We start from the raw sequence: 27,310 nt of genomic DNA on the forward strand, positions 1-27,310 counted from the left end.
TCCCCACAATGGTGATGCATGTGAAAGGAATGGCTTGGACATTGCAGGGATGCTTTATGGAACTGGTGTGGGGTGGTACTAACCTGGCATATCACGTGGCAGTCAAGGTCATCACTGGCCTCCCAGGCAGCTATATGTCCTCTGTACTGTTTAGCATTTGGTTCGTGTCATTGGTGGTGATGCTGGTGTGTTTAGTGATGTTGGGGCTGATCGCACTGGGATTCTAAAGGACCAAGGTGAGATTTTTTCCAAGGGCACCAATGCTGCTGGAATAGAGGGCAAGTGAGGTTGAGATGACAGAAATGCCCTTTCAATGGTGAGAGTGGTTGCTCCAAGGAGGTGACGGTGAATGGAGAATTCACTACACACACTTCCAAAGTGCATACAGCTCAAGTCTCTCCCAAAACCTGCAGGCTTCAGCTTCTGACATTGGAAAGTGAACAGCTGTGAAATGGTAGCTCTTGTACCACTTCTGCAGCTGTCAACTCGCGAAAGCAAGAGTCACTGAAAACCCGACTCCACTTACCTGGCGTGAAACCTGAGGGACGGCAAAAAATTGTAAGTGGCTGCTTTTAAGCCTCTTAATTAGCATTTAGTATCTTTTAATGATGTTAATTACCTGTCCCACCACTTGGTATCAGGTCTGCTATGCGAATGCAGACCTGTCAGGTTAGAAACACAGAGGTGGATTCAGAGCAGGATCCCGACCCGCTGTCATTCAAGGCCATTACAGCCTCCAAACCCGCACTTGCAAGGCTGGGAAGATTTCTACCTTTGTGTAGAAGTGTTTCCCAATTTCACTCTTGAAAAGTCTGGCTCTATTTTTAGGCTATGCTCCCTAGCCCAAGCCTCCCCAACCGGCGGAAATAGGGTAGATCTACCCTATCTGTTCCCCTTACTAGCTTGAAAATGTCAAACAAATCACTGCCTTAAATGTCTAAATTCTAAGGAATACAACCTTAATTTGTGTAAATTCTGCTCTTAATTTAACCCTTGGAATAGAGACCATTCTTGTATAGTGCCTAGCTAGAGATTGTAGAGTAGAATGGTTAGATGACCAGAAGCAGATCAGTAGCTTCTCCCTGCTTCAGCCTCCACATCAAGTAGTGACTCAGTGTTTGGTGGAAAGGCTTCAAGATTAACAATGTGGAGAATTAGAGATCTCTTTAAAAAGGTAGACGTACAGGTAGAAAGGGCCATAAAAAGGTCAATGAAACACTGTTTTTTTCCTTATAGCAGCACTGAATATATAGAAGCAAGAAAATTATGTTGAAATTGTACAAGACATTAGTTATGCCACAGTCCAATTAGTGTACAGTTCTGGGCACTGTACTACAGGAAGGACACTGCAGCCATATTGGATTAGATCAGTGAACAAGCACTAAAATATCAGGAATGAGTTTATAGTCATGAAGTCTAAAACAAATTGGGGCTTTAAAAAAAAAACTGGAATTGAGGTTACCGGATAGTTCCATTCCAAAATTAAAATATGCTGAGTATTAATAGAAAGGTTGTTTTCACTTGAAATTATGGTCCAAGTAATTTCCCCCTCAGCTGCAATTCTACAATTCTATGCAGTTTTATAGCAAGTTACTGCACTTTTACGGGTATCACATGTGTAGGGCATTACACATCAGTTTTTCCACTATTGTGAAAGCAGAATTTTCATCACACATCCTGTTAATAAGGAACTGGTTGGGCAGCAGAACCATATACAAGCTACTTCATAATATAAGCATTGAGAATATTGTTCTCAACACAACAGTGCAACAATGAATGCCTCAACTGAATTTGACGAAACAACACTGGTTAAGGTTGCAGTACCGTTGCTGTTGGAGTTCATTTTAGGATCAATTGGTAATGCAGTTGCTTTGTGGATCTTTTGTTTTCGGCTGAAACCATGGAAACCAAGTACTATTTATTTGTTCAATCTGACGATAGCAGATTTTCTCTTGATGTGTTGCTTACCATTTCGATGTAAACGAAAAGCACTGGACTTTTGGAGATGTCGCTTGCTGCATGCTATTATTTATGGTCTCCTTGAATCGAGCAGGAAGCATTGCTTTTCTCACGCTTGTGGCAATAGATCGTTATTTTAAAGTTGTTCATCCTCACCATAAACTAAACTCCATATCACAAAGATATGCTACAGTGGGAGTAAGCTTCATATGGATTCTAACAATATTAATGACCTCATACCTTCTCTTCGATGAGCATGTGTTTAAGCAGAAGAACCGCACATACTGTGAGAGTTTCGATTTGTACAATTCTTCCAAAGCTGCTGTAACGTGGCATGATGTACTTTTTGCTGTTGAGTTTATAGCACCACTATGTATTATCCTCTTTTGTACATTCTCAATTATTTCAAAACTTCAGCACATGAAAAGTGAAACTAGAAGAAAATATAAAAAGGCTATACGTATTGTGATAACTGTTGCAGTAGTATTCATTCTCTGTTTTCTGCCCAGCAACATCGGTAGACTAATTGTGCTGATAACACAGAAGGCAGACAATAGCAAGGCTTACAAAGCTGCTGTTGAGGGATTTTATATTATGCTTTGTCTAACTTATCTTAACAGCATGCTTGATCCAATTGTCTATTACTTTTCAAGTTCAAAATTTAAAAACGTTTTACATCGGAAGAGTTCACATACGATGGAAATGAAATAATCTGGAAACTCTTGCACTTCTGACACCAACAGCAACAGATTTGCATAAGGAAAAAACATAAATGGACCAAAAAAAAGCTTCAAATTATTTAGCTTGAATAACAGACTTGAATTTAAACTGACCTGTGCGGTTTTAAAAAAACAACAACGCAAAACTGTGGGCAACTCTTGTTCTCACCAGGAAGGCAGCATAGTGCAACATCCCCATCGAGCCTACAGAGGAAATGAAGATAGAGGACTTGTGGAACATTGGACAGTCGGAGTAAATGATATAGAAACAGCAACTGGAAATCGAACTGTCAGGTGGTGTGGGCCACCTTCCCAACGGTACATTTCACCTAGTCCCTTGCACTCATCATTTCCACCCGTCTCAAGAGCAAGAGGTGTTCATGGAAGTCCCAGCAACTTTTTGTCAGTGTATGTCCAATCCACTGTTCATGTCCAATCACATGCCCCTCGCTTAGGATGGACTATACAAGACCCTCATTATTTGTATGTACAGACATGTGAAATTTGTAATATAGCATGTTTGTGTAATGTACCATGGTCTGAGAAAGTGTGCATTTTGCTTTTTAATTTAGGTACAAATAAAATAAAAAACCTATTAACCACCATATGAACAAACTAAGTGCCATTTTTTCATAAACCTATTGTATCTAAACATTTAATGTGACAAAATGGTAATACAACTTTGTGTAAAGATATCTTTCCATAGGAAGACAAAGGAAGCTATTTTTATTTAAAACACGGAGTTGGTTACTCTGGTCATTCTACATCTGTTCATCAAGAAATTCCTGGAGGAATGAAAAGAATGAAAATTAAAAATTTTATGTAACAAGTTTAGATTTTTTTTTATAAAGAGGGTAGCCTCTCTTTTTTTTTTAAAGGCAATTTCTGATCCAGAGGCGACAGTAGCTCGACTAAATATCCATTCCTTGTGAGTCCTTAAGATAGTTAGTGTCAACAGGCTATTTGGCTATGCAAGGCATCACAGCTGTGTCTCATCATGTCCTTACCCTTCATACATATATATACTGTACAGACACTTTCCAAAAGGAGTCACGGCGTAGCCTGGCCAACTTTTTCCCTCTCCTAGCCCATGATTACTGAGGCTAACTGTTCCCCACAACTCGTCAGCTGAGATCAGCTAATTCATTACAGACCAGGATGAAGCCTTGAACCTGCTCTGTTTAACTCAAACACCACGTGGCACTTTGAACCTCGAGGGAAGCTCTCCCATCCAGTTTCTTACATCTCTCCCTGCAAAATGTAACACCCATGCCAAGAGGCGACTTGCTCACATGCCTCTCCAACTGCTGGTTGGAAGTGTATGCAAGTAGCTCAGGGTAACGCCCCCTTCCAATCTTCCCTACCCACGAGGAAATGCCTGGCCTTCACTTGATGCCTCCTCATAATAACAAGGCTGAGACCAAGAATCTCAATAAATTTGCAGGGAAATCAAAGGCACAAAGCTACTTCCCATCATTCTATGATGTAGAATACTGGCTCCATTGTATTGCAAGTTTACCCCTACTAGGGGTAATTCTTTTTCATCCTGTGATTTAATAGAATGTCTATTTTGCATCAATGATGCACTGGTTTTACTGAAAGTAATACATATTACAATATTTTGTCAAAGAAAAACTCACATAATACACTTTAAAAATATATTGTACCGTTAAAATTTCAGCAGGAGAAATGTTTGATTTGATGGGTCTTCCTTCATGCCTTAGATATTCAGTTACGACAGAGATAGCATCATCTAGGCTGCAAGAGTAAAACTGAATTATTTACAAGTATCTGTGATAATAAATGAAGAAAAATTATCACTTTTGGAGTCTATATGCAAACGTAACAATAATTGAATCATATATACCCATCCTTTCAAGCACCTATTTTGATTATAGGGAAGGCTAAACTACATGTATAATTCAGGTCTTTTATTAAAACATATTTTTACCATTATATGGCATTGTGACAGAGCAACTGGAGCATCATCACAGCTGAGGGTACAGCTCAACCCCACACAAATATAGAAAAAGAAAAGCGAGAAAAGATTATGTTCATTGGATTACTGTGTAGCCTCGTGCACCACCCTCCCCAACAGCTAGTAAAAAAAAAAGTGACCAATCACAGAAAAACAGGAAAATTCCCCCTCGACTCCCGACAGGAATCAAACAAACCTTTGGAGACAATGGTTACCCATGGTATCACCAAAACATACTTGTACCAATCTCGGCAAAAATGAGGAACAGCTGAATCACTGTACTTAACTCAATTCAACAGACACCATACTGGTCATGACTTTATTTGGCATAAGCAAGAATTAATACATTACAGTATTAATTCAATAGTTTACAAAATACAACTGAGAATGATATTACCCCTTTGGGTAGAAGTTGTGATTCCGTTCCCATTCCTTCTACTCTTGAACTCTCATTTACTTGCCTGATACTCTTCGTCTAATCTATGCTGACAGAGACCCAAATTCCCTAGGTTATGCCCCTAAAAGTAGATCTGCGGAAAAATTCATCCAATTATGTTTTTCCCAATACGCCCCTCATTCTACCCAATCATATGGTCAGCACGCACATGTCCAGACACAGACAATGCCTTGTGATTCCCCTCAGCTCTGTTTTTAGCCTGAGCCCAGACTACTTCTGTTTGTGCTTAATTACTCATCTTGTAGACTTTGAAGATATCAAAAGGGTACTCATGACTGTTAGTCCTGTTGCACCTTCTGTCAGTTAATCTAAACAGCTTAAACAGTTTAATTTCATGGAACAACTGTTCCAGCCAAAGTTATAGCCCCTTACCCTTCGAGCTTAGTTCCCCATTTGGGTCTAAACCCATATTTCCTTACAACCCCCCTCACCTGTTTCAATTTCTATAGGAACATAGACCCATACAGGATCAAAACAACCAACTTCATCTATTGAGCTGATCCCAAAAGGCCATAGACTTTTGACCTCACATTACTTATCTACATAAATCCAGAGAGCTTAGTCACAGAACCAAAGCTCTGATTATGCACAGGGAAGTGCTGGAGTTTAACTAGCTAATACCATGCAGCTTACTAGCACTGGGAAATTTTCCAAAGCTTGTCTAGTTAGGAACACCATGCCCATGAGTTTAAATGAGATTCCAACCCATTAGGATGTCAGTGCGTACAAAGATAAAGATCATCTATTTTGCAGAGTCTTTGATCTATATTGTGAAATATACGAAAAGTAAAACACTACTTGTGGAGTCCAAAACTAGGAGTAAAATAGTCACTAATACAGGGCTAAATATAAAATAGTCACTAATAAATCCAATAAGGAATTCAGGAGAAACTTCTTTACCCAGAGAGTGGTGCGAATGTGGAACTTGCTACCACATGGAATAAGTGAGGCAAATAGCAGATACAGTTAAGGGGAAGCTAGATAAGTACATGAGAAAGGAATATACAGATATGTTGACAGGTGCGAGGAAGTAAGATGGGGGGAGCTTCATGTTAATATGGATAGTCATTCTGGGATCCAGTTTATCTACTCCCTTGAAGAGCTTAAAGTCACTCTTTCCCAATATAAACGTTGATTGTATTCTTATTTTTGTCCTCAGAGCTCAAATGCCCAATCTATCAAATTTGTTGCCACCCTTCATGTCCCAGGATTTCCTCCATGGTACAGTGTGCACAACTGCACACAATACTCCAAGGTGAGGGTGGATGAGTGTTTCCTATGAGTTATCCATTACTTCCTTAACTTGTACTCTATTCCTCGAGCAATACATCCCAAGATCCTAAGATCCTATCTGTCTTCAAAACATGCTGGCAGTTTAAGGATTCTCAATTTCACCAAATGCACACCAACAAAGGAATGGAGAGTGGTTCTTGAGCTGCTCTTGCACACCTCAAAGTAGCCAGCTCAGAGCATCATTGATGGAGGCCTGTAAGTAGGTTGCCCAGTTCTTTGTTATAGGTGCCATGTGGCCAGAGATGCAAATTGGAAGTGATTTATTTTCCCATTTTCCAGAGTTATAAAACACAACTGAGCTATTGGTTTAGAGAGGCTTTATAAATAGAGGTAGCAATGACAAAAGTAAAGAGTTAATTCTAATCCCAAACATATCATTGGGTAGCCTTCAGTTAGAATACTTTGTCCAGTTTTGTGTATCCTACTTTATGAAGAATGTTGAAGCCATGGAAAGAGCACAGAAGAGATTCATTATACTCGGGATAAGATTTAGTCATGAGGAGAGACTAGAGAAGCTGGGATTCTTTATTAAAGAAGAAAAGACGTATTTATATAGCATCTTTCACAACCACCAGATGTCCCAAAGCATTTACAGCCAATGAAGTACTTTTGAAGTGTAGTCACTGTTTTAATGTAGGAAATACGGCAGCCAATTTGCACGCAGCAACCTCCCACAAACAATAATGTGATAATGACCAGATAATCTGTTTTAGTGATGTTGATTGAGGGATATTTGTTGGCTAGGAAACCAGGGAGAACTCCCCTGCTCTTCTTTGAAATAGTGCCATAGGATCTTTTATGTCCACTTGAGGGGGCAGACAGGCCCTCGGATTAACGTCTCATTACAACAGTGACGGTTAAGAACATAAAAAATAGAAGCAGGAGTAGGCCATATGGCCCCTCGAGCCTGCTCTGCTATTCAAGACGATTTGATCTTGGCCTCAATGCCACATTCCTGCTGGTTCCCCATAACCCTCAACTCCTCTGCAGTTCAAGAATCTGTCTATCTCCGCCTTGAATATATTCAATGACTCCGCTTCCACAGCTCTCTAGGGTAGAGAATTCCAAACATTCACAACGCTCCGAGAGAAGAAATTTCTCATCTCCGTCTTAAATGGGCAACCCCTTATTCTGAAACTGACTCCTCGTTCGAGATTCCCCCACGAGGGGAAAAATCCTCCAGTCGAGCCTGTCGAGCCCCCTCAGAATCTTACATGTTTAAATAAGATCCCTGTCAAGCCCCTCATTCTTCTAAACTCCAATGAGTACAGGCCCAACCTTTCCTCACAAGACAGTTGGTGAATGGTATTAAGTGGCAGCAACAGGTGCTTAACTGCTTGTTCGCCCTTCTTCAGCTCGCCGGCGGGGGAGGAGCGGTTGCAGGTCCCTGCCACTCTCGGGGCTCCCGCACACAGCTAAGCCATATTGGGGTGCGGGCATCCTTGCCCAGTCTCGCGGCCGTTCCCTGCACTCCTGTTCTATTTCGCTGCCTTCCATCTGGAAGGAGAGGGTGCCTGGAGAGGTTGCAAGAGGAGGTCTAATAGAAATGTTCAAAATTATAAAATATTTTGATAAGGCAAGTAGGGAACAATCGTTGCTGTTAGTCAATGAGATGGAAACTAGCAGGCATAAAGTTATCAGCAAAGAATAAGGAGAGTTTAAGAGAATTATTTTCTTTTTACGCAAGAGGACTATTAGGATATGGAATGCCCCACCACAGGTGATGGCAGAGGGAGAACCCATAATAGCTTTTAAAAGCAAAATACAAGAATTTTTATTTTTAAGTATGGGAAAAAGGCAGGAGAATGGCACTGTGGATAGTGCTTTTAGAAAGCCGGGCACAAGTACAATGGCAAATGATCAATTTATGTGCTGAAACATTCTATAATACTATGCCAAAAGGCTGTCGTGATTGTTCATAAATTTCCCCTCTCTCCTTTGACTCAGAGCCTCCCAAGATTCAGAGGCATTTCCAGATCAAAAGGTCATATTCACATCACTGAACTAACATCTGCAAGAGACAGGCAAAACAAAATCAAGAAAGAATTGAACAATTACTGATGATGTCAGTCAAATAAAGTCAATAAATTTCAACTGACTTGAGAATTACCATCCATTTATACAGTGCTCCTCATTCTTTACTTACCAGCTCCTATTTGCAAGGTAATTCACTAATTCTTTCACTCGTTTGTTGTCAATCATATGTTGCTTCAGCAAAGGAAAGAATTTTGTCCCGATAATCTTCTCATACTGTTTCTTGTCTGCAATGCTGCCCAACACCAATTCTTTAAGCTTTAGAGATTAAAACAAAACAGAGGACAGATTAGTACTTTAATGGAAGCACCATCTATTTTGGCTGGTATATTATTAAAGTAAATTAATACACATGCCAATTTTACCCTGCAAATACTAAATGCAATTCTTTAACATAGTCAAGTATAGAACTGAATTAACAGAACACAGTTCTGATGAAAGGTCATTACAGAAACATGGTTGCAAGGTGGCCAAGACTGGGAATTAAACATACAGGGGTATCTGACGATTCAGAAAGATAGGCAAGAAGGGAAAGGAGGTGGGGTAGCTCTGTTAATAAAGGATGATATCAGGGCAGTTGTGAGGGATGATATTGGCTCCAATGAACAAAATGTTGAATCATTGTGGGTGGAGATTAGAGATAGTAAGGGGAAAAAGTCACTGGTCGGCGTAGTTTATAGGCCCCCAAATAATAACTTCACGGTGGGGCGGGCAATAATCAAGGGAATAATGGAGACATGTGAAAAAGGAACGGCAGTAGTCATGGGGGATTTTAACCTACATATCGATTGGTCAAATCAAATCGCACGGGGTAGCCTGGAGGAGGAATTCATAGAATGCATACGGGATTGTTTCTTAGAACAGTATGTAACAGAACCTACAAGGGAGCAAGCCATCTTAGATCTGGTCCTGTGTAATGAGACAGGAAAAATAAACGATCTCCTCGTAAAAGATCCTCTCGGAATGAGTGATCACAATATGGTTGAATTTGTAATACAGATTGAGGATGAGGAAGTTGTGTCAGAAACGAGCGTACTATGCTTAAACAAAGGGGACTACAGTGGGATGAGGGCAGAGTTGGCTAAAGTAGACTGGAAACAAGGACTAAACGGTGGCACAATTGAGGAACAGTGGAGGACTTTTAAGGAGCTCTTTCATAGTGCGCAACAAAAATATATTCCAGTGAAAAAGGGCGGCAAGAGAAGGGATAACCAGCCGTGGATAACCAAGGAAATAAAGGAAAGTATCAAATCAAAGATCAATGCGTATAAGGTGGCCAAGGTTAGTGGGAAACTAGAGGATTGGGAAAATTTTAAGCAACAGCAAAGAATGACTAAAAAAGCAATAAAGGGAAGATAGATTACGAAGGTAAACTTGCGCAAAACATAAAAACAGATAGTAAAAGCTTTTACAGATATATAAAACGGAAAAGAGTGACTAAAGTAAATGTTGGTCCCTTAGAAGATGAGAAGGGGGATTTAATAATGGGAAATGTGGAAATGGCTGAGACCTTAAACAATTATTTTGCTTCCGTCTTCACAGTGGAAGACACAAAAACCATGCCAAAATTTGCAGGCCACAGGAATATGCGAAGGGAGGACCTTGAGACAATCACTATCACTAGGAGGGTAGTGCTGGACAGGCTAATGGGACTGAAGGTAGACAAGTCCCCTGGTCCTGATGAAATGCATCCCAGGGTATTAAAAGAGATGGCGGAGGTTATAGCAGATGCATTCGTTATAATCTACCAAAATTCTCTGGACTCTGGGGAGGTACCAGCGGATTGGAAAGCAGCTAATGTAACGCCTCTGTTTAAAAAAGGGAGCAGGCAAAAGGCAGGTAACTATAGGCCGGTTAGTTTAACATCTGTCGTGGGGAAAATGCTTGAAGCTATCATTAAGGAAGAAATAGCAGGACATCTAGATAGGAATCGTGCAATCAAGCAGGCGCAGCATGGATTCATGAAAGGGAAATCATGTTTAACTAACTTACTGGAATTCTTTGAGGATATAACGAGCATGGTGGATAGAGGTGTACCGATGGATGTGGTATATTTAGATTTCCAAAAGGCATTCGATAAGGTGCCACATAAAAGGTTACTGCAGAAGATAAAGGTACGCGGAGTCAGAGGAAATGTATTAGCATGGATAGAGAATTGGCTGGCGAACAGAAAGCAGAGTCGGGATAAATAGGTCCTTTTCCGGTTGGAAATCAGTGATTGGTGGTGTGCCACAGGGATCAGTGCTGTGACCACAACTGTTTACAATATACATAGATGACCTAGAAGAGGGAACAGAGTGTAGTGCAACAAAATTTGTTGTGTAGAGGACTCAGAGAGGCTGCAAGGAGATTTGGATAGGTTAAGCGAATGGGCTAAGGTTTGGCAGATGGAATACAATGTCGGAAAGTGTGAGGTCATCCACCTTGGGGGAAAAAAACCAGTAAAAGGGATTATTATTTGAATGGGGAGAAATTACAACATGCTGCGGTGCAGAGGGACCTGGGGGTCCTTGTGCATGAATCCCAAAAGGTAAGTTTGCAGGTGCAGCAGGTAATCAGGAAGGCAAATGGAATGTTGGCCTTCATTGCGAGAGGGATGGAGTACAAGAGCAGGGAGGTCTTGCTGCAACTGTATAAGGTATTGGTAAGGCCACACCTGGAGTACTGCGTGCAGTTTTGGTCGCCTTACTTAAGGAAGGATATACTAGCTTTGGAAGGGGTACAGAGACGATTCACTAGGCTGATTCCAGAAATGAGGGGGTTACCTTATGATGATAGATTGAGTAGACTGGGTCTTTACTCGTTGGAGTTCAGAAGGATGAGGGGTGATCTTATAGAAACATTTAAAATCATGAAAGGGATAGACAAGATAGAGGCAGAGAGGTTGTTTCCACTGGTAGGGGAGACTAGAACTAGGGGGGCACAGCCTCAAAATACGGAGGAGCCAATTTAAAACCGAGTTGAGAAAGAATTTCTTCTTCCAGAGGGTTGTGAATCTGTGGAATTCTCTGCCCAAGGAAGCAGTTGAGGCTAGATCATTGAATGTTTTCAAGTCAAAGATAGATAGATTTTTAACCAATAAGGGAATTAAGGGTTACGGGGAGAGGGCGGGTAAGTGGAGCTGAGTCCACGACCAGATCAGCCATGATCTTATTTAATGGCGGGGCAGGCTCGAGGGGCTAGATGGCCTACTCCTGTTCCTAATTCTTATGTTCTTATATAAATCAGAGAACCTTTGAAACACCATCTTTAAAATAGGATTAAAGTATAAAATTCTATGATTATATAAACAGTGTTACAAGGAGTGCCAAAAACGTTAACCTATTTTCTTCGCTCTAAAGATTCAGCATTTTCTGGTTTTGTTTCTGTATAAGCCATCTTACCTCGAATGCATATCCTGCAACTTCGCCTGTTGTCATGTGATCTGTAACTTGTTGCAAAAGGGTCACAGAATCAACTGACAAAAGAAATCCCTGCAACCAAAAAAAAATGATCAATATTAAACAAAATGACAAACATTATACTTCCTTTAATATGATTCTGGGGCGATCCCAGCAGATTGGAAAATTGCAAATGTAATATTATTTAAAAAGGGAGGCAGAAAAAAAGCAGGAAACTATAGACCAGTTAGCCTGACATCTGTCATTGGGAAAATGCTGGAGTCTATAATTAAGGAAGCAATAGCGGGACATTTGGAAAATCATGATTCAATCAAGCAGAGTCAGCATGGTTTTATGAAAGGGAAATCATGTTTGACAAATTTGCTGGAGTTCTTTGAGGATGTAACGAGCAGGGTGGATAAGGGGAAACCAGTGGATGCGGTGTATTTGGATTTCCAGAAGGCATTCGATCAGGTGCCACATAAGAAGTTACTGCACAAGATAAAAGCTCACGGGGTTGGGGGTAATATATTAACATGGATAGAGGATTGTTTAACAAACAGAAAACAGAGAGTCGGGATAAATGGGTCATTTACCAGTTGGCAAACAGTGACTAATGGGGTGCCGCATGGATCGGTGCTGGGTCCTCAACTATTTACAATCTATATTAATGGCTTGGATGAAGGGACAGAGTGTAATGTAGCCAAGTTTGCTGATAATACAAAGATGGGTAGGAAAGCAAATTGTGAGGACACAAAAAATCTTCAAAGGGATTATAGACAAGCTAAGGTGACTAAGTAAAAATTTGGCAGATGGAGTTTAATGTGGGAAAATGTGAGGTTACCCACTTTGGTAGAAATAATAGAAAAGCAAATTATAATTTAAATGGAGAACATTTTCAAAGTGCTGCAGTACAGAGACCTGGGGTCCTTGTGCATAAATCACAAAAAGTTAGTATGCAGGTACAGCAAGTAATCAGGAAAGCAAATGAAATGTTGGCCTTTATTGCAAGAGGGATAGAGTATAAAAGCAACTGTACAGAGTATTGCTGAGGCCACACCTGGAGTACTGCATAGTTTTGGTCTCTGTATTTAAGGAAGGATATACTTGCATTGGAGGCTGTTCAGAAGGTTCACTAGGTTGATTCCAGAGATGAGGGGTTGACTTATGGGGATAGGTCTTAGAATAAGGGGCTGCCCATTTAAAACTGATGAGGATAAATTTCTTCTCTCAGAGGGTTGTAAAAATCTATGGAATTCTCTGCCCCAGAGAGCTGTGGAGGTTGGGTCATTGAATATATTTAAGGCGAAGATTGACAGGTTTTTGAGCAATAAGGGAGTAAAGGGTTATGGGGAGCGGGCAGGGAAGTGGAGCTGAGTCCACGGTCAGATCAGCCATGATCTTATTGAATGGCGGAGCAGGCTCAAGGGGCCAAATGGCCTGCTCCTGCTTCTTATGTTCTTATACAACAGGTAAATGCCTGAAGCTTGTTTGTTGCTTAATATTTCTAAAGTTTATACATTACCAGGCAGATAATTAAAACCGAACAAGCCACACCAATAGAACATCTGTTCTTTGAGACATCCAGTGGTCGTGAAAGAAGCTATATAAATGCAAGTCTTTCTTTCGATTCAATTCTATTAGCTTAATCAATTAGAAATATAAAATTAATTACTCAACAGCACTAGTCTAAATCGAGTTACACAAAATGTATTAAAATATTAAGGATATCATGTTAATTTGGTTACTCCTACATGTATATCTTTTTGTTCATTACTGATAAATCAATTTATCATTGGTTTTAGTTGTTTCCATTAGAAAATATCTACCTGCTATCAACCACTGGGAAAGTTGTCGCTAGAGTCCTCCTCAACCGTCTTCTCCCCGTGGCCGAGGAGCTCCTCCCGGAGTCGCAGTGCGGATTTCGTCCCCTCCGGGGCACAACGGACGTGATTTTTGCAGTGCGACAACTGCAGAAAAAATGCAAGGAACAGCACTAGCCCCTATACATGGCCGCCTTCGACCTTAGAAAGGCCTTTGACACTCAACCGTGAGGGTCTATGGAACGTCCTCCTCTGTTTCGGATGCCCCCAGAAGTACATCACCATCCACCGCTTGCTCCACGACGACATGCAAGCCGTGATCCTTACCAACGGATCCATCACAGGCCCAATTCACATCCGGAACGGGATCAAACAGGGCTCCGTCATCGCCCCAACCCTCTTCTCAGTCTTCCTCGCTGCCATGCTCCGCCTCACTGTTGATAAGCTCCCCGCTGGAGTGGAACTAAACTACAGAACCAGTGGGAAGCTGTTCAACCTTCGCCGTCTCCAGGCCAGGTCCAAGACCACTCCAACCTCTGTTGTCGAGCTACAATATGCGGACGACGCCTGCGTCTGTGCACACACAGAGGCTGAACTCCAGGACATAGTCGACGTATTTACCGAGGCGTATAAAAGCATGGGCCTTACGCTAAATATTAGTAAGACAAAGGTCCTCCACTAGCCTGTCCTCGCCGCACAGCACTGCCCTACAGACATCAAGATCCACGGCTTGGCCCTGGACAATGAGGATCACTTCCCCTATCTCGGGAGCCTCCTATCAACATGAGCAGGCATTGACGACGGGATCCAACACCGCCTCCAGTGCACCAGTGCAGCCTTCAGCCGCCTGAGGAAAAGTGTGTTTGAAGACCAGTCCCTCAAGACAGTCACCAAGTTCATGGTCTACAGAGCCTTAGTAATACCCGCCCTCCTGCATGACTCAGAGATGTGGACCATGTACAATAGACACCTTAATTCGCTGGAGAAATACCATCCGCAATGTCTCCGCAAGATCCTGCAAATCCCCTGGGAGGACAGGCGCACAAACATTAGCGTCCTCGTCCAGGCCAACATCCCCAGCATTGAAGCACTGACCATACTTGATCAGCTCCGCTGGGCAGGCCACATAGCTTGCATGCCAGACACGAGACTCACAAAGCAAGCGCTCTACTCAGAACTCGTCCACGGCAAACAAGCCAAAAGCAGGCAGAGGAAACATTACAAGGACACCCTCAAAGCCTCCCTGATAAAGTGCTATATCCCCACTGACACCTGGGAGACCCTGGCCATAGACCGCCCTAAGTGGAGGAAGTGCATTCGGGATGCCGCTGAGCTCCTCGAATATCGTCGCCAAGAACATGCAGAAATCAAGTGCAGGCAGCGGAAGGAGCGTGCGGCAAAGCAGACTCCCTGCCCACCCTTTCCCTCAACGACTATTTGTCCCACCTGTGACAGAGACTGTGGTTCCCGTATTGGACTGTGCAGCTACCTACGAACTCATGCTAAGAGTGGAAGCAAGTCTTCCTCGATTCCGAGGGAGTGCCTATGATGATGATGACCTTTTTATCCATCATCATCATAGGCACTGGTTTTAGTTGTTTCCATTGGAAAATGAATGCACTGCAAGTTGCTAATACTTACTGCTTCAAAACCACACACCTGTATTTGTTGTTTCTTTTTTTCAGGATAAGGGATAAGTAGCAGACAACCCAGAGCAAATGCTGACAACTCCAGCTGCACATATTGCTTTGCAATGCCAATAAGGTCAAGCTCAAGCAGAATAGGACACCTTCAGGATCAGAAAATGAATGATATGAGCAGCACTTTAATACTGAACAAATCAAGTAATGTTAACATTTTCCCACTAAGGTGGTGTTATCTACACTGAAAATGAAAGCTAAATGGAAAAGTCAAAACAGATACAGTCCTCCATGTACTTAACCATTTGCCCGTTTACATATTAGAACAGACTTTTTCTAAACACACATGTAAATATTTATGCAGCAAAATATACTAAGAAACATTTGTCTAAGAAGTACAATTCATCATGCAAACAGAATGCTGCTAATAGTGGAGTTAGTTTAGATGGCACGAAAATTACTGAATCCAACATGTTCAACAATTGGCCAAATCTTATAAACTACACAATGCATTGCCAGCCTGGAAATGAAATAAGACACCTTTAAGGCCAGATAATTAATGGTATGAACAGTATTTAAGAAGTGAACAGAAGGACTTAGGCTCCAGTCGCTGCAGAGGAGTGGATTGAATACGTGAACGGCAGCACAGTGGCCATGTTACTGGACTAGTAATCCAGAGGCCGAGATTAATGATAACCGAGACACAAGTTCAAATCCCACCACAGCAGCGTGGGAATTTAAATTCAGTTAATTAAATAAAAAATCTGGAATAAAAAGCTAGTAGTATCAGTAACGATGACCATGAAACTATCAGATTGTCTGGTTCACTAATGTCTTTTAGGGAAGATAATCTGCCATGCTTACTGGGTCTGGCCTATAGGTGACTCCAGACCCACAGCAATGTGGTTGACTCTTAACTGCCCTCTGAAATGGCCTAGCAAGGTCCGACAAACAACAAATGAGATACATGACCAGTTAATCTGTTTTAACGTCTTTAGTTTAGGGATAAATGTTATCTGGGACAGCACAGAGATCTCTCTGCTCTTCAAATAGAAACATGGATTTTTCTTTTTACTGAACAGATAGTGCCTCGGTTTAATATTTGATTGTAATGATGGCACCTCTGATAATGCAGAACTCCTACAGAAGTTATGTGCTCACGATCTGGAATAGGGTTTGAACCCTTGGCCTTCCAAGTCAGATGGAAGAGTTCCACCACTGTGCCTAGATGACACTATAGCCGCATATATTCTACTGTAAGAACCGGCAGAAACATCGACAGCATCAGCGGAAATTTTTTTGACTTTTAAGTTTTGGACTTTGCTTTTCCATATTTTCTGTTACTGCAGAAGAGCAGACAGTGGACTGGGATAGGTCCAGACATGTTCCACAGGAATACACATCAGGTGGGTGGGGATGGGTTAATGGCTGAAATCGCAGGAAGATGGTTGAGGGAGGACCCTTTGTCATGTAATGGGAATCCATCAGAGAGATCAGGTAAACTGGTCTGTGCTCAAGCCATCAAAATGACAGAGCCCCAGAGCGTGAGAACCTCAGGACAAAGGAAGCTATTTGGCCACCCAGACTCGTTGGAGCCTTTATCCCCAGGAGCAGCCGAGTAACAAAGGCACAGGCTGAAGATCTGATTCATTGCTTTTAGTTGGACTGCCTCAGGCAAAGGACTGGTTTTTGGAGTGAGAATTCAGAAGCATTTTGCAGGTATAAGAGATGTTTGCAGTTTGCAGCCCCCTCCCTCCCTCTCTCTCTCTCTCTCTCTCTCTCTCCTCTTCTACGCTTGCTTGCTTCGTTCAATGCACTCAAGGACCGAGCACGCCATCTGGAACAGAGAGAAGAAACCACCATCTACAAGCAAAGAGAGCCTCGCTCATCGGGAGAAGCAGCGAGTAAACCAGAGGGGTAACTGGTGAGCATTATCCCAGCCCACACATCCTTAAAGACCACCACATAGTGTGAAGGGGTGTCATCTGTCCCAAATTAGCCTTAGGGGTTTAGTGGGGAGGTTTCTGCATGGATCATAGGCATCTGCACAGTCTGTTGGACAGATTTGGTGGTGCCCTATTGAGCCAAGCAGGGGTGTTTTACTCGTGGGTACTTTGCAATAGGGGCCTGTTCAGACAGGCCAGTGTTGTGTGTTGTACACTGTTTTTTTTGCTTCACACCACCAGGGTGTGTTTTACTGAAAGCAGGTGTGCTTTAACTTGAATAAAAGCATTGTGACAGTGGAGACCAAAAGATCTGTCTATAACTTTGCATTCTGTTCACCACTATAATTCCCAAGTCTAGAACTGTTGTAAGGGGGGTGATTCGAAATCACCAAAGGCAAAACCACTTACACTATTGTCTATGTCCAAAAGGACCAATATACTGAAATCTCAAAAGATAGCAAAAGAAATGGATGTTAATGTCAGATATCTGGCAAGCAAAGAATTCATAAGAAATTGGAACTTTCGATGTTTGATTTAGAAAAAAAAAATGAAAGCAGTCCTGTAAATAAATTTGTTAGCTTCCCTATTACCAGCTGCATCTCTAATGCTACTCACAAAGCATTTTTCACCAATTTAAACATAATCCCCAACATATTTCCCCTCTGTAAAGGATGGGTAGGCTGCATAACTACCAAATAAATCCTTATAGAGCTACAGTCCAAATCTTTAGAATTGATTTTCTACATTTCACTGGGCTAAAACATAACATAAGAAATAGAAGCAGGAGTAGGACATTTGGCCCTTCGAGCTTGTTCCGCCATTCAAGAAGATCAAGGCTGATCTTCTACCTCAACTCCACCTTCCTACACTATCCCCATATCCCTTAAATCCCAAAAAGATATCGACCTCCGTCTTGAATATACTCGACTGAGCATCCACAGCTCTCTGGGGTAGAGAATTTGAAAGATTCACCATCCTCTGAGTGAAGAAATTCCTCCTCATTTCAGTCCTAAATGGCCGACCCTTTATTTTGAGACTGTGACCCTGTGTTCTAGATTCTCCAACCAGGGGAAACATTCTCAGCATTAACCCCGTCAAACCCCTTATGAATTTTATATGTTTCAATTAGATCATCTCTCATTCATCTAAACTCTAGGGTGTGTAGGCCTAGTCTACTCAATCTCTTCTCATAGTGCAATCTCCTCATTCCAGAAACCGGCCTAGTGAACCTTCGTTGTACTCGCTCCAAGGCAAGAGGTCTTTCCTTAGGTAAGTAGACCAGAACAGTACACAGTACTCTAGCTGTGGCCTCACCAATGCCCTGTATAATTGTATTACAATCTCTTTACTCTTATACTCTAGTCCCTTTGTAACAAAAGCTAACATACCATTTGCTTTCCTAATTGTTTGCTGTACCTGCACATTAGCTTTCTGTAATTCATGTACAAGGACACCCAGGTTCCTCTGAATGCAAACCGTATCCAGTCTCTCGCCATTCAAAACATATTCTGCTTTTTTGTTTTTCCTACTAAAAACTTCACACTTGCCAACATTGTATTCCATTTGCCATGTCCTTGCTCAGTCAACCTGTCTATATCTCTCTGCAGCCTCTTTGCACCCTCCTCACAGCTTACTTTCCCACTTAACTTTGTATCAGCAGCAAACTTGAATACGTTACACTCTGTCCCTTCATCTATGTCTTCAATATATATTGTAAATAGCTGAGGCCCAAGTACTGATCCTTGCGGTACCACGCTAGTTACAGCCTGCCAACCCGAAAAAATCCTATTTATTCCTACTCTCGGTTTCTGTCCATTAACCAATCCTCAATCCATGCTAATGTATTACCCTCAATCCCATAAGTCCTAATTTTGTGTAAAAACCTCTTGTGTGGCATCTTATCAAATGCTTTTTAAAAATGCAAATACACTACATCCACTGGTTCCCCCTTAGCCATCCTAGTAGTTACATCTTCAAAAACCTTTAACAGATTTGTCAAACACAATTTCCCTTTCATAAAACCATGCTGACTCTGCCTAATCATAGAACAATTTTCTAAGTGCCAAAATAATAGGTTCTAGCATTTTGCCTACATTAATAAAAGGATAAAACAGTTATTTATTTAACTAGTTGACATAGTAAGATCTGATTTTATTTGATAGCACTTACTTGATCAAGAGAACAAATGACTCATAACAATCCTCTAGTTGTTTTGGACTTGGAGGACACGAGGCTGGATAAAGAATTAAAAAAAATAGAAATCTGGTTTATAAGTTACGTATCTTCTGCTGGATCTCCACTTGAATTTTAAGTGTTAAAGATCTATTTTTTTTGGGGGAAAAAATTACATACCCGAAAGGAAAGGTGCAAGAATCACACTACGCCATGCTCTGGTAAAATTTGGAATCTGTACAAAATAAATTCATGATTCTTAAATATTAACCAGAATGGTGGAAAATATTTTATAGTTTATAATTTGAAGAAACTAAAACTACCTTCCGCAGCAAAAAACACAAAATTTCAGTTTTGACAACTCTAAAAAAAAAAAATATATATATATACACACACACACACACACACACACACACACACACACACAGTTGCACTCAGCATCAACAGGTACCCATTACCCTGGTCACCTGGATGGATTGGCACACTTGGCCAATTGCATAGGTAAATTATGGCTGTTTCCTTCCACTTCTCTGATTCTAGAGATAAAGCGGCGAGGGGGTGGGGGAAGAGATGGTAAAACAAAAAAAGCAGAAGAGATGGAGAGTGAGTGCGTGCATCAGAGCTGGAAAATAACAGAATGACTGAGAGATGGGTTGATGGTTAATGTTATGTTTGCAAATATTTCATGTCTGCAATACCAGTGACTTATCTGTCTCTTTTACATTAGGGAAAGAACAATGGCAATGCCTCCTCATCGCTGAATTATAATATACAAAAAGATCAGTAATAGGTCTACAATAGTATTTGCAAAGCAAAATAGTACATACCGGCCACAAAGGGAGTATTGCAGTGATTGTTATCAGAACGTTCCTCAAGTAGTTGGTCTGTAACATACAAACATGTTGAATTTTGTACAAAAGCAGCATGTTTCATTTAACTGAAGTGCATATTTAGCATTGCAAAAAAATATATAAAGCGAGGCTGAAAACTCTGAAGACGAACTACTGAAGATGTTCCAAAGGTTCTCTATTTTAAAAAGCAGCAATAAACAACTATTTTGGTTATGGATACAATTCACAATAGCTCCTCTTTTATACCCTGAAGTCTGAAGAAATGGATCTGATCCCTCTTTCGCAGCCCTATATCAATATGCTACATTGCACAGGCGAACAAATGGACATTCCCAACCACAGGTGGGCTTCAAGGGAGATGGAAAAAAAGCTGGTTGTACAGTAGAGACCTGGTAAAAGGTATTAATAAAATAATAATGCATGAAATAGTGAGGGTGGGGGGTGGGGGGGAGAAACACATAAATCCAAAGTAAATGAAAAAAATAATGTGTTTCAAAAAGTGTATCTGTATGAAGACCACGAAACAGTAGTGAGAAATTGGCTTGTTCTCCAAGGATGCTTCAAAATTGATAACTTGACAGCTAAGTCCAATCCAACATATGATCCACCTCTACCACCACATGGAAACAGCCCTATCAAAAGTCACAAACAACGTTCTCTGGACATGCTTGACCTTTTTGCAGCCTTCGACACAACAACTTACATTTATACAAGATCTTAACATAATAAAACATCTTAAAGCGCTTTACAGGAGTGTTATCAATCAAAAATTGATGGCTAACTATTTTCTCTTCTAATGCCCCATCTCTTTTGTCCAGCTCTCTGAAGCAGCCTTTACTTTATCGCACTTTTGGCATCAGCCTTGGCTCAATGGTAGAGCTTTTGCATCTGAGCTTGAAGGTTGTGGGTACATCCCACTCCAGAGACTTGAGCATATAATCTAGGCTGATAATTTATTCCAGTATTAAGGGAGTGCTGCATTGTCAAAGATGCTGTCTTTGCGATGAGACATCTGCCTTCTTGGGTGGATATAAAAGATCTTATGGCACTATTTGAAGACATGCAAGAGAGCTGTCCTGGTATCCTGACTAACATTTATCCCTCAATCAACATCACCAAAAACAAAATTATCTGATAATTTGTCTCACTGCTGTTCGTGGGACCTTGCTGTGCACAAATTGGCTGTTGTGTTTCTCTACATTACAATGGTGACTACACTTCAAAAGCATCTCATTGACTGTGAAGCTTCTTAGAACTTTTAGGTCGTGAAAGGCGCTATATAAATTCTTTGTCTTGCCGATCTGATCGTATCCAGAGCAATTCTACCAATGGCTTCGCTTTCTACAGTTGCAACATCACCTAGAGTCATCCAAAGATCTACCCTGGCCCCCTCCACTTTCTTCCCCCATATCTTTCCCACCTCAATGGTAGTCCACTTTCATCTTCAGAGCACTGCACATCTTCACATACCTTAACCACTCCAGCACTGAAACTTTCATAATATGCCTCCATTCAACCAAGCTTTTGGACACTCCACCTAATTTTTCTTTTGACGGCTCGGGATCGGTTTACCTCATTCCTCTGAAGTGCTTCAAGAAGTTTTTCTATGTTAAAGGTGCTATATAAATGCAAGTTGATCCCAAGTAAGCATGCTCAAAATGAAAATTGTAAAATGTACTTTGAGCATTTTGTTTGTTTGCAATAGATATGCATGCTGAAGGACTTAGCTATATTTCTTTACATACCATGTTAAAAGCCAGCAGTTTCTGCAGTATACCATTCCATAGCTGTGGGTCATACACCCTGTATTCCAAACTCAACTCAGTAACCAATCTAACAGCCTATGAATAAAATAAACATTGTTTATTATAGTTCCTGATACAGAAAACTTCTAGACCTTAAGAAATAGTGCTGTCTTTTAAAATATCTGGATGAATTCAAACAACTAGCACCTAAACCATCACTTTCTAAATACAATAACTGTGTAAAAACATTACAGTACTGTAGTGTTCAGTGTTTTGTTTTAATGACAGCATATATCATCGTTGTAAGTGTAAATTTTTATTTTTACATCTATTTCTACTTGCCATTTACAGGGAACAATACTGAAATCAGTTCAGAGAAAGGAATATTGGTATTATTGTGCACCGATCACTCAAAGTTCATGACCAATGCAGAGAAGATATTGCCAAAGCAATCAGGGCATTGGGTTGTAATAACAGAACCATTCAATAAAAGTGAAAGAACATCATTCTGTCCTTTTTCAGGTCTTTGGTTAGACCGTATCTAGAGTACGGTATCCAGGTTTGGTCCTCTTACATGGTGGGTGATGTAGTGGCCTTGGAAAAGGTTCAGATGAGAGCCACAAGAATGATTCCCAGTTTAAAGAGCCTTACTTAGATAAGCTAAAAGAATTGGGTCTATTTTCTTTAGAACAGCATAGACTTAGAGGTGACCTCACAGAGGTATATAAAAGGGCTGGATTGCAAATCCACCAATAGATTACTTCTGTTTGACAGATTGGGGAAGACCAGGGGTCATGCACTTAAGCTATGCAAGAGTAGGAATAGGCTAGATATTAGGCAGTTCTTCTATTCCCAGAGAGTCATGGACCTTGGGAATAAGCGGCCCGCTCGTGTGGCGTGTGCTGACTCTCTGCTCGCTTTTAAAGAGAGCTTGACTGGTTCTTGGCTGCAGCAGAAACCGGATCTTATAAACGGTAAGCGATTTACCAGTTTACACAAGCATGGTCAACGTGGTCTTCTGGACTGGTTTAGATTGTCTGAGGGGGTTGGAGAGGAATTTTCCAGATTTGTTTTCCTTGTTGCCCCTTCTAGATTACTAGGCGGCTAGGGGATAGGCTGCGTCTAGTTATGATGCTCCAGGCATTATGAATTTTGACTGATGGATCAGCTGTCTTTTCCTGCCTGTCAATTTTTATATGCATCAGCGCTGGGTATGGTGCTTATAGCAAGATCAGAGAACACAAAATGAAGTGCGTCACATGATAGATGAGCAATGCATAAACATACATGTTTTCTCTAATCAAAATGTTATTATGGAGACAACCTTGCTAGCTGTTCGACATTAAATTTACACAAATCTTTGTACTAACTCTAGGCTCGTGGTTGTGGTTCTTCCATAAACCTTTGATCATGCCTTCTTTGGGACTGCTGTGGAACAATTCAATGGTGCTTGGTATGTTCAAGATTTCAAATTCAGCCAAATAAATGCAATACTTCAGATAACACCTACAAGAACAAAGCCCAATTATATTTATTGTAGGCAGTTGCATTATGAAAACATTATTTATTAAACCCATTGAGTAGACACTAACAAAAAAATAAGTCTTCAAAATCAACAAATTCGATAATTAAAGAAGGATATTTCTTTCACAGTAATTTCTTTGGTTAGGATGCTATTGATTAAATTACTAACATTTAGTTTACATTCTGAAGCAGTTTTTCTTGAATTTTGGTACTACATAATTCTCTGATTAAAATCTGAAATAGTTTGAGTTACAAATGACCCAAAAGATGGTGCATTTGCCAGTAACTGCCTTTTAAAAAATATGTCAAGTAATATTTTTCCTCTGCTCATCCCCATCTCTCCTAAATATGCTTGTTCTACAGATAATAATGGCACTTCAGCCCTGCACTCAAGTGAACATTCTTCAAGTGTGAGCCTGGACTTTGTCAGCCAACAATTCAACCATAGGGATTGTAAAATATAGCTCTGCCTCGTGGACTACTGTGGTAATGAAGCCATTGCTGTAAATACAATAAAGGCATCAGGTAAGTTCCTGTGTTAACAGCCATCTTTTAAAGTCTGTGTGTTGTGATGTCATAGGGACCATCACAGCCAAGCATGACCTTGTCATTGCTTGAATATATCCAGCAGAGGTGGCTAGCTAGTTATGGGAAGCCTGTTGCTTATTCCTCCCTCTCCCACCAAATCTGATGATTCTGAAGCTAATTATAATGCCCTAGTGCTGCCCTGGCTGAATGCCTAACTTAGCAAAGACCCAGGATCAAACTTGAGACCATTCTAATCTATACAGTTCAATGCTACAATAGCATATTTACCCACTATGCCAAAAAGTCCAGAGTGGGGAAAAGAGGAATGAGAATGTTCTCTTCCATTTTCAATTAAGTCATTTTTGTGAATAGCAACTGCACACATTCTAGAACTGCAGGGCTCTGACAATGCACACAATGGAGTGGATGAGGAGACCAATACTATGAAATAGAAAGCATTTTGGAAATACATTTTCACTACATTCTTTGCAAAGGAATGCTTATTGGTTTGGAGTTGCAATATTTAGTTAGCAAATGGTTCAATTGCAACATACTTGACTTGCTCAATTGATTTCTGACTGACGTTTGCTATTGTCTCACTGTCTGCAATATGGAGAAGACACTGCAAAGCACGGCTTCTATGGGCAAATGACACCTGGGCACCACCAAAAGGCTAGAAAATAAGAAATGAGAGATTATCAAGTATAAATTTGACACCAATCATTAAAGTACACCAAGTGTAAAATCTATATTTAAAACTCGTGGTTCCAAGTCAGCACAGGCACTAGTGTTTCAATGGACTAGACTATCTGTGGCCAGCAGCATATCAGTGCCTGTGATTCTACACAGTTACAGACCAGCACCCCTTCTCATCTCACTGAGAATGTAGTGCCACAGGAAAAGAAAACAAGACAACAAAATAGTTAAAATTAAACTTTAATTAAGCACTAATTCTCTGATATTCACATTACAGTCTATCTAGGTATACGCTAATTTTAAAGTATCTTCTTTCGCTTACTTGTATTTGACCTTGCTTAAAATCTGCATGTCTCCTGATGCCATGACGAAATGAAAGTCATAAAATTATAAATAACCACGCATTGCACCAATATGCTGCCCCACCAGGGGGACCTGGAATCCCTTATTTATTTTTCTTCTCTAAATATAACCACTCTTATTCTCTCAACGTAATTGGGCCATAATTTGCAGCCCCCTTCGGGCGTGTATGAGGTGTCCATGCACCTGTAATGGCCGCGCAAGTTCCGGGTTTAGGCATACATGAAAACCCGGAACTTTTGATCTGTCAAGAAGAACCTCCGTATCCCCAGAAATGGGCACAGCAGGCGGAGAGTTGGGCCAACTTCTGCCCAACGAATGCCCATGAAATTCTTACACCTGGTAAAACCGCAAGGCCTGCTTTTACCAGCGCAAGTTTTAAAAAAACAAAAATATTTCTCATTAATTTAGACATTAAAACAGATGCACAATAAGATTATTTTTAGCCCCTTTCAAACATTTAAAATTATTTTCGAAAAAAAATTACATTTGTTTTAAATGTTTAATTATATTGTATTTTAATTCATTTTAAATATGTAATTTAAAAATTATATATTTGATGTCTGGATGTATTTTTTGTGAGATCCCCATTCATGCTTATGGGGATTCTGTTCAAACGGAATCAGTCTTTGTGGATCCCGAGGCAGAAGGTAAGTTTGGTGATTTTTTTTGCTGGTCGGAGGTTTCTGCCCACGGGAAACCTCCGACCGCAAATTCAGCCCCAATGTGTTTCGCAAAAGCATTCCTCATACCAAATACAACAATTTAAAAATTGCAAAATAACTATTTTTGCCATTTGCTGAGTTTAAAAAAAAAAATCAAGATAGGATATAGACCCATCTATCGTTAATTTCAAATGAGCAAATATGATGCTAATGAAAATTATAAATGTTCAGAAAGCGTTACATACAGAAGATGAACCTGTTGCAACAGCAAAAAGCAATTTTGCACTGTAGTCAACTGGGTACATTTGAAGAAGGTAAATAACTCTGCAAAAAAACAAGCATAAGACAACATTAGAGCTTTAATAAGAAAAACAGACATGAGAAGCCTTCCAAAAATAAATATTTATTCCTATTAGCCCCGGTGTCCTGGCCAATATTTATCCCTCAATCAACGTAACAAAAACAGATTATCTGGTCATTATTCACCTTGCTGTTTGTGGGAGCTTGCTGTGCGCAAGTTGGCTGCCGTGTTTCCCACATTACAACAATAACTACACTTCAAAAGTACTTCATTGGCTGTAAAGCGCTTTGAGATGTCCGGTGGTTGTGAAAGGCGCTATATAAATGCAAGTCTTTCTTTTCTTTCTTATTAGAGGCAAAATCATTTCTTAAATTGAATCCAGTTAGTTAAAATTCAGTACAACAGAAGCAGATGCTGGAAATCTGAAATAAAAATGCAGTGTTGTTCAATACTTCATATGTGCCTAATTGGAAATCCAGATGTGACTAATTGCATTTCTGATTAGTAAATAAAAAATGAGTAAGATGACACTGTTTTTGGGCATGTGATCTCAATACTTATATTCGCATGGCGTATGTCGGTGTACTTGTTGGTAAAATGGCAAGACGCCAAGCAGAATGTGCAAGTTTTTTGATCATCAAGTGCTTTACTTCCTTGGTTACTGAATATTGATAGATGCTTGTTAAGCAAATATGCACACGTGAAACCCATTTACCTGTATTGAGAGAGTATATGCAAGGTATTGTCTACTAAAATTAGTGCATGTAGCTAAAGTGGTGTCACCATAGCCATACCTGTGGCAAATCAGCAATTTCTATTGGCAACACTGTTATAATGCACAATTCTAGTAACGCTACTCATTTTACTCAACAAAAAATGGTTTAAACCTATGATCTACCATTAGTTAGTTTCAAAGTACAATGGGGATGAACTTCTGCAGGGGTTCTCACGCTTATCCACCATAACTTTAGTGGAAGAACTGTGGAAATCCTGTAAAAATGGCATAAACATCACTTAATTCATCCCCAATGTTTTAGCTTCTCTGATGGCACACTTAAGACAGTGAATAACTGTGCCACACAGATACAGTAGGTGTCAAGTTCAATCCTTGCTTTCTGCCGAGTTAGCTGATGTCAGCTGGAACAGCAAGGAGAGCACAATTAGGGAGGAGAAAAAAAAACGAATGTCCCTCCTCCTGAACATTATTCAGTGACTGCATGTATGGAGATGGAAAATGGA

General features: G+C 40.6%; 2 protein-coding genes across 5 annotated transcripts in view; one reads left to right on the plus strand and one right to left on the minus strand.

Moving 5' to 3' along the window:
- Positions 1-1,716: 1,716 nt before the first annotated feature.
- Positions 1,717-3,275, plus strand: LOC139268931 (hydroxycarboxylic acid receptor 1-like). The gene is given in 2 exon segments (XM_070887792.1): positions 1,717-1,975; positions 1,977-3,275. Coding segments are annotated over 2 exon segments (897 nt in total). The 5' UTR covers positions 1,717-1,772; the 3' UTR covers positions 2,671-3,275.
- Positions 1,859-27,310, minus strand: part of kntc1 (kinetochore associated 1) — a 153,088-nt gene continuing 127,636 nt past the window's right edge. Inside the window, exons 53-65 of one of the 4 annotated variants that reach the window (XR_011594134.1) lie at positions 26,016-26,094; positions 24,604-24,722; positions 23,368-23,503; positions 21,998-22,093; positions 20,229-20,285; positions 19,582-19,636; positions 19,399-19,462; positions 15,303-15,432; positions 11,824-11,913; positions 8,553-8,698; positions 4,346-4,436; positions 2,793-2,882; positions 1,859-2,392 (exon numbers count right to left, since the gene is read on the minus strand). Coding sequence is in view for 3 of the 4 variants with exons in the window: in XM_070887789.1 (XP_070743890.1) it covers positions 7,758-7,920; positions 8,553-8,698; positions 11,824-11,913; positions 15,303-15,432; positions 19,399-19,462; positions 19,582-19,636; positions 20,229-20,285; positions 21,998-22,093; positions 23,368-23,503; positions 24,604-24,722; positions 26,016-26,094 (1,135 nt within the window). In the remaining variant the exon portion in view is untranslated. Of the gene's footprint in view, positions 2,393-2,600; positions 2,883-3,317; positions 3,464-4,345; positions 4,437-7,740; positions 7,921-8,552; positions 8,699-11,823; positions 11,914-15,302; positions 15,433-19,398; positions 19,463-19,581; positions 19,637-20,228; positions 20,286-21,997; positions 22,094-23,367; positions 23,504-24,603; positions 24,723-26,015; positions 26,095-27,310 lie in introns of those variants that run through there. The other 3 variants (XM_070887790.1, XM_070887791.1, XM_070887789.1) reach the window with 3 other exon arrangements.

This window comes from Pristiophorus japonicus, chromosome 8, assembly GCF_044704955.1.
Source record: "Pristiophorus japonicus isolate sPriJap1 chromosome 8, sPriJap1.hap1, whole genome shotgun sequence".
Taxonomy (NCBI): Eukaryota; Metazoa; Chordata; class Chondrichthyes; family Pristiophoridae; genus Pristiophorus; species Pristiophorus japonicus.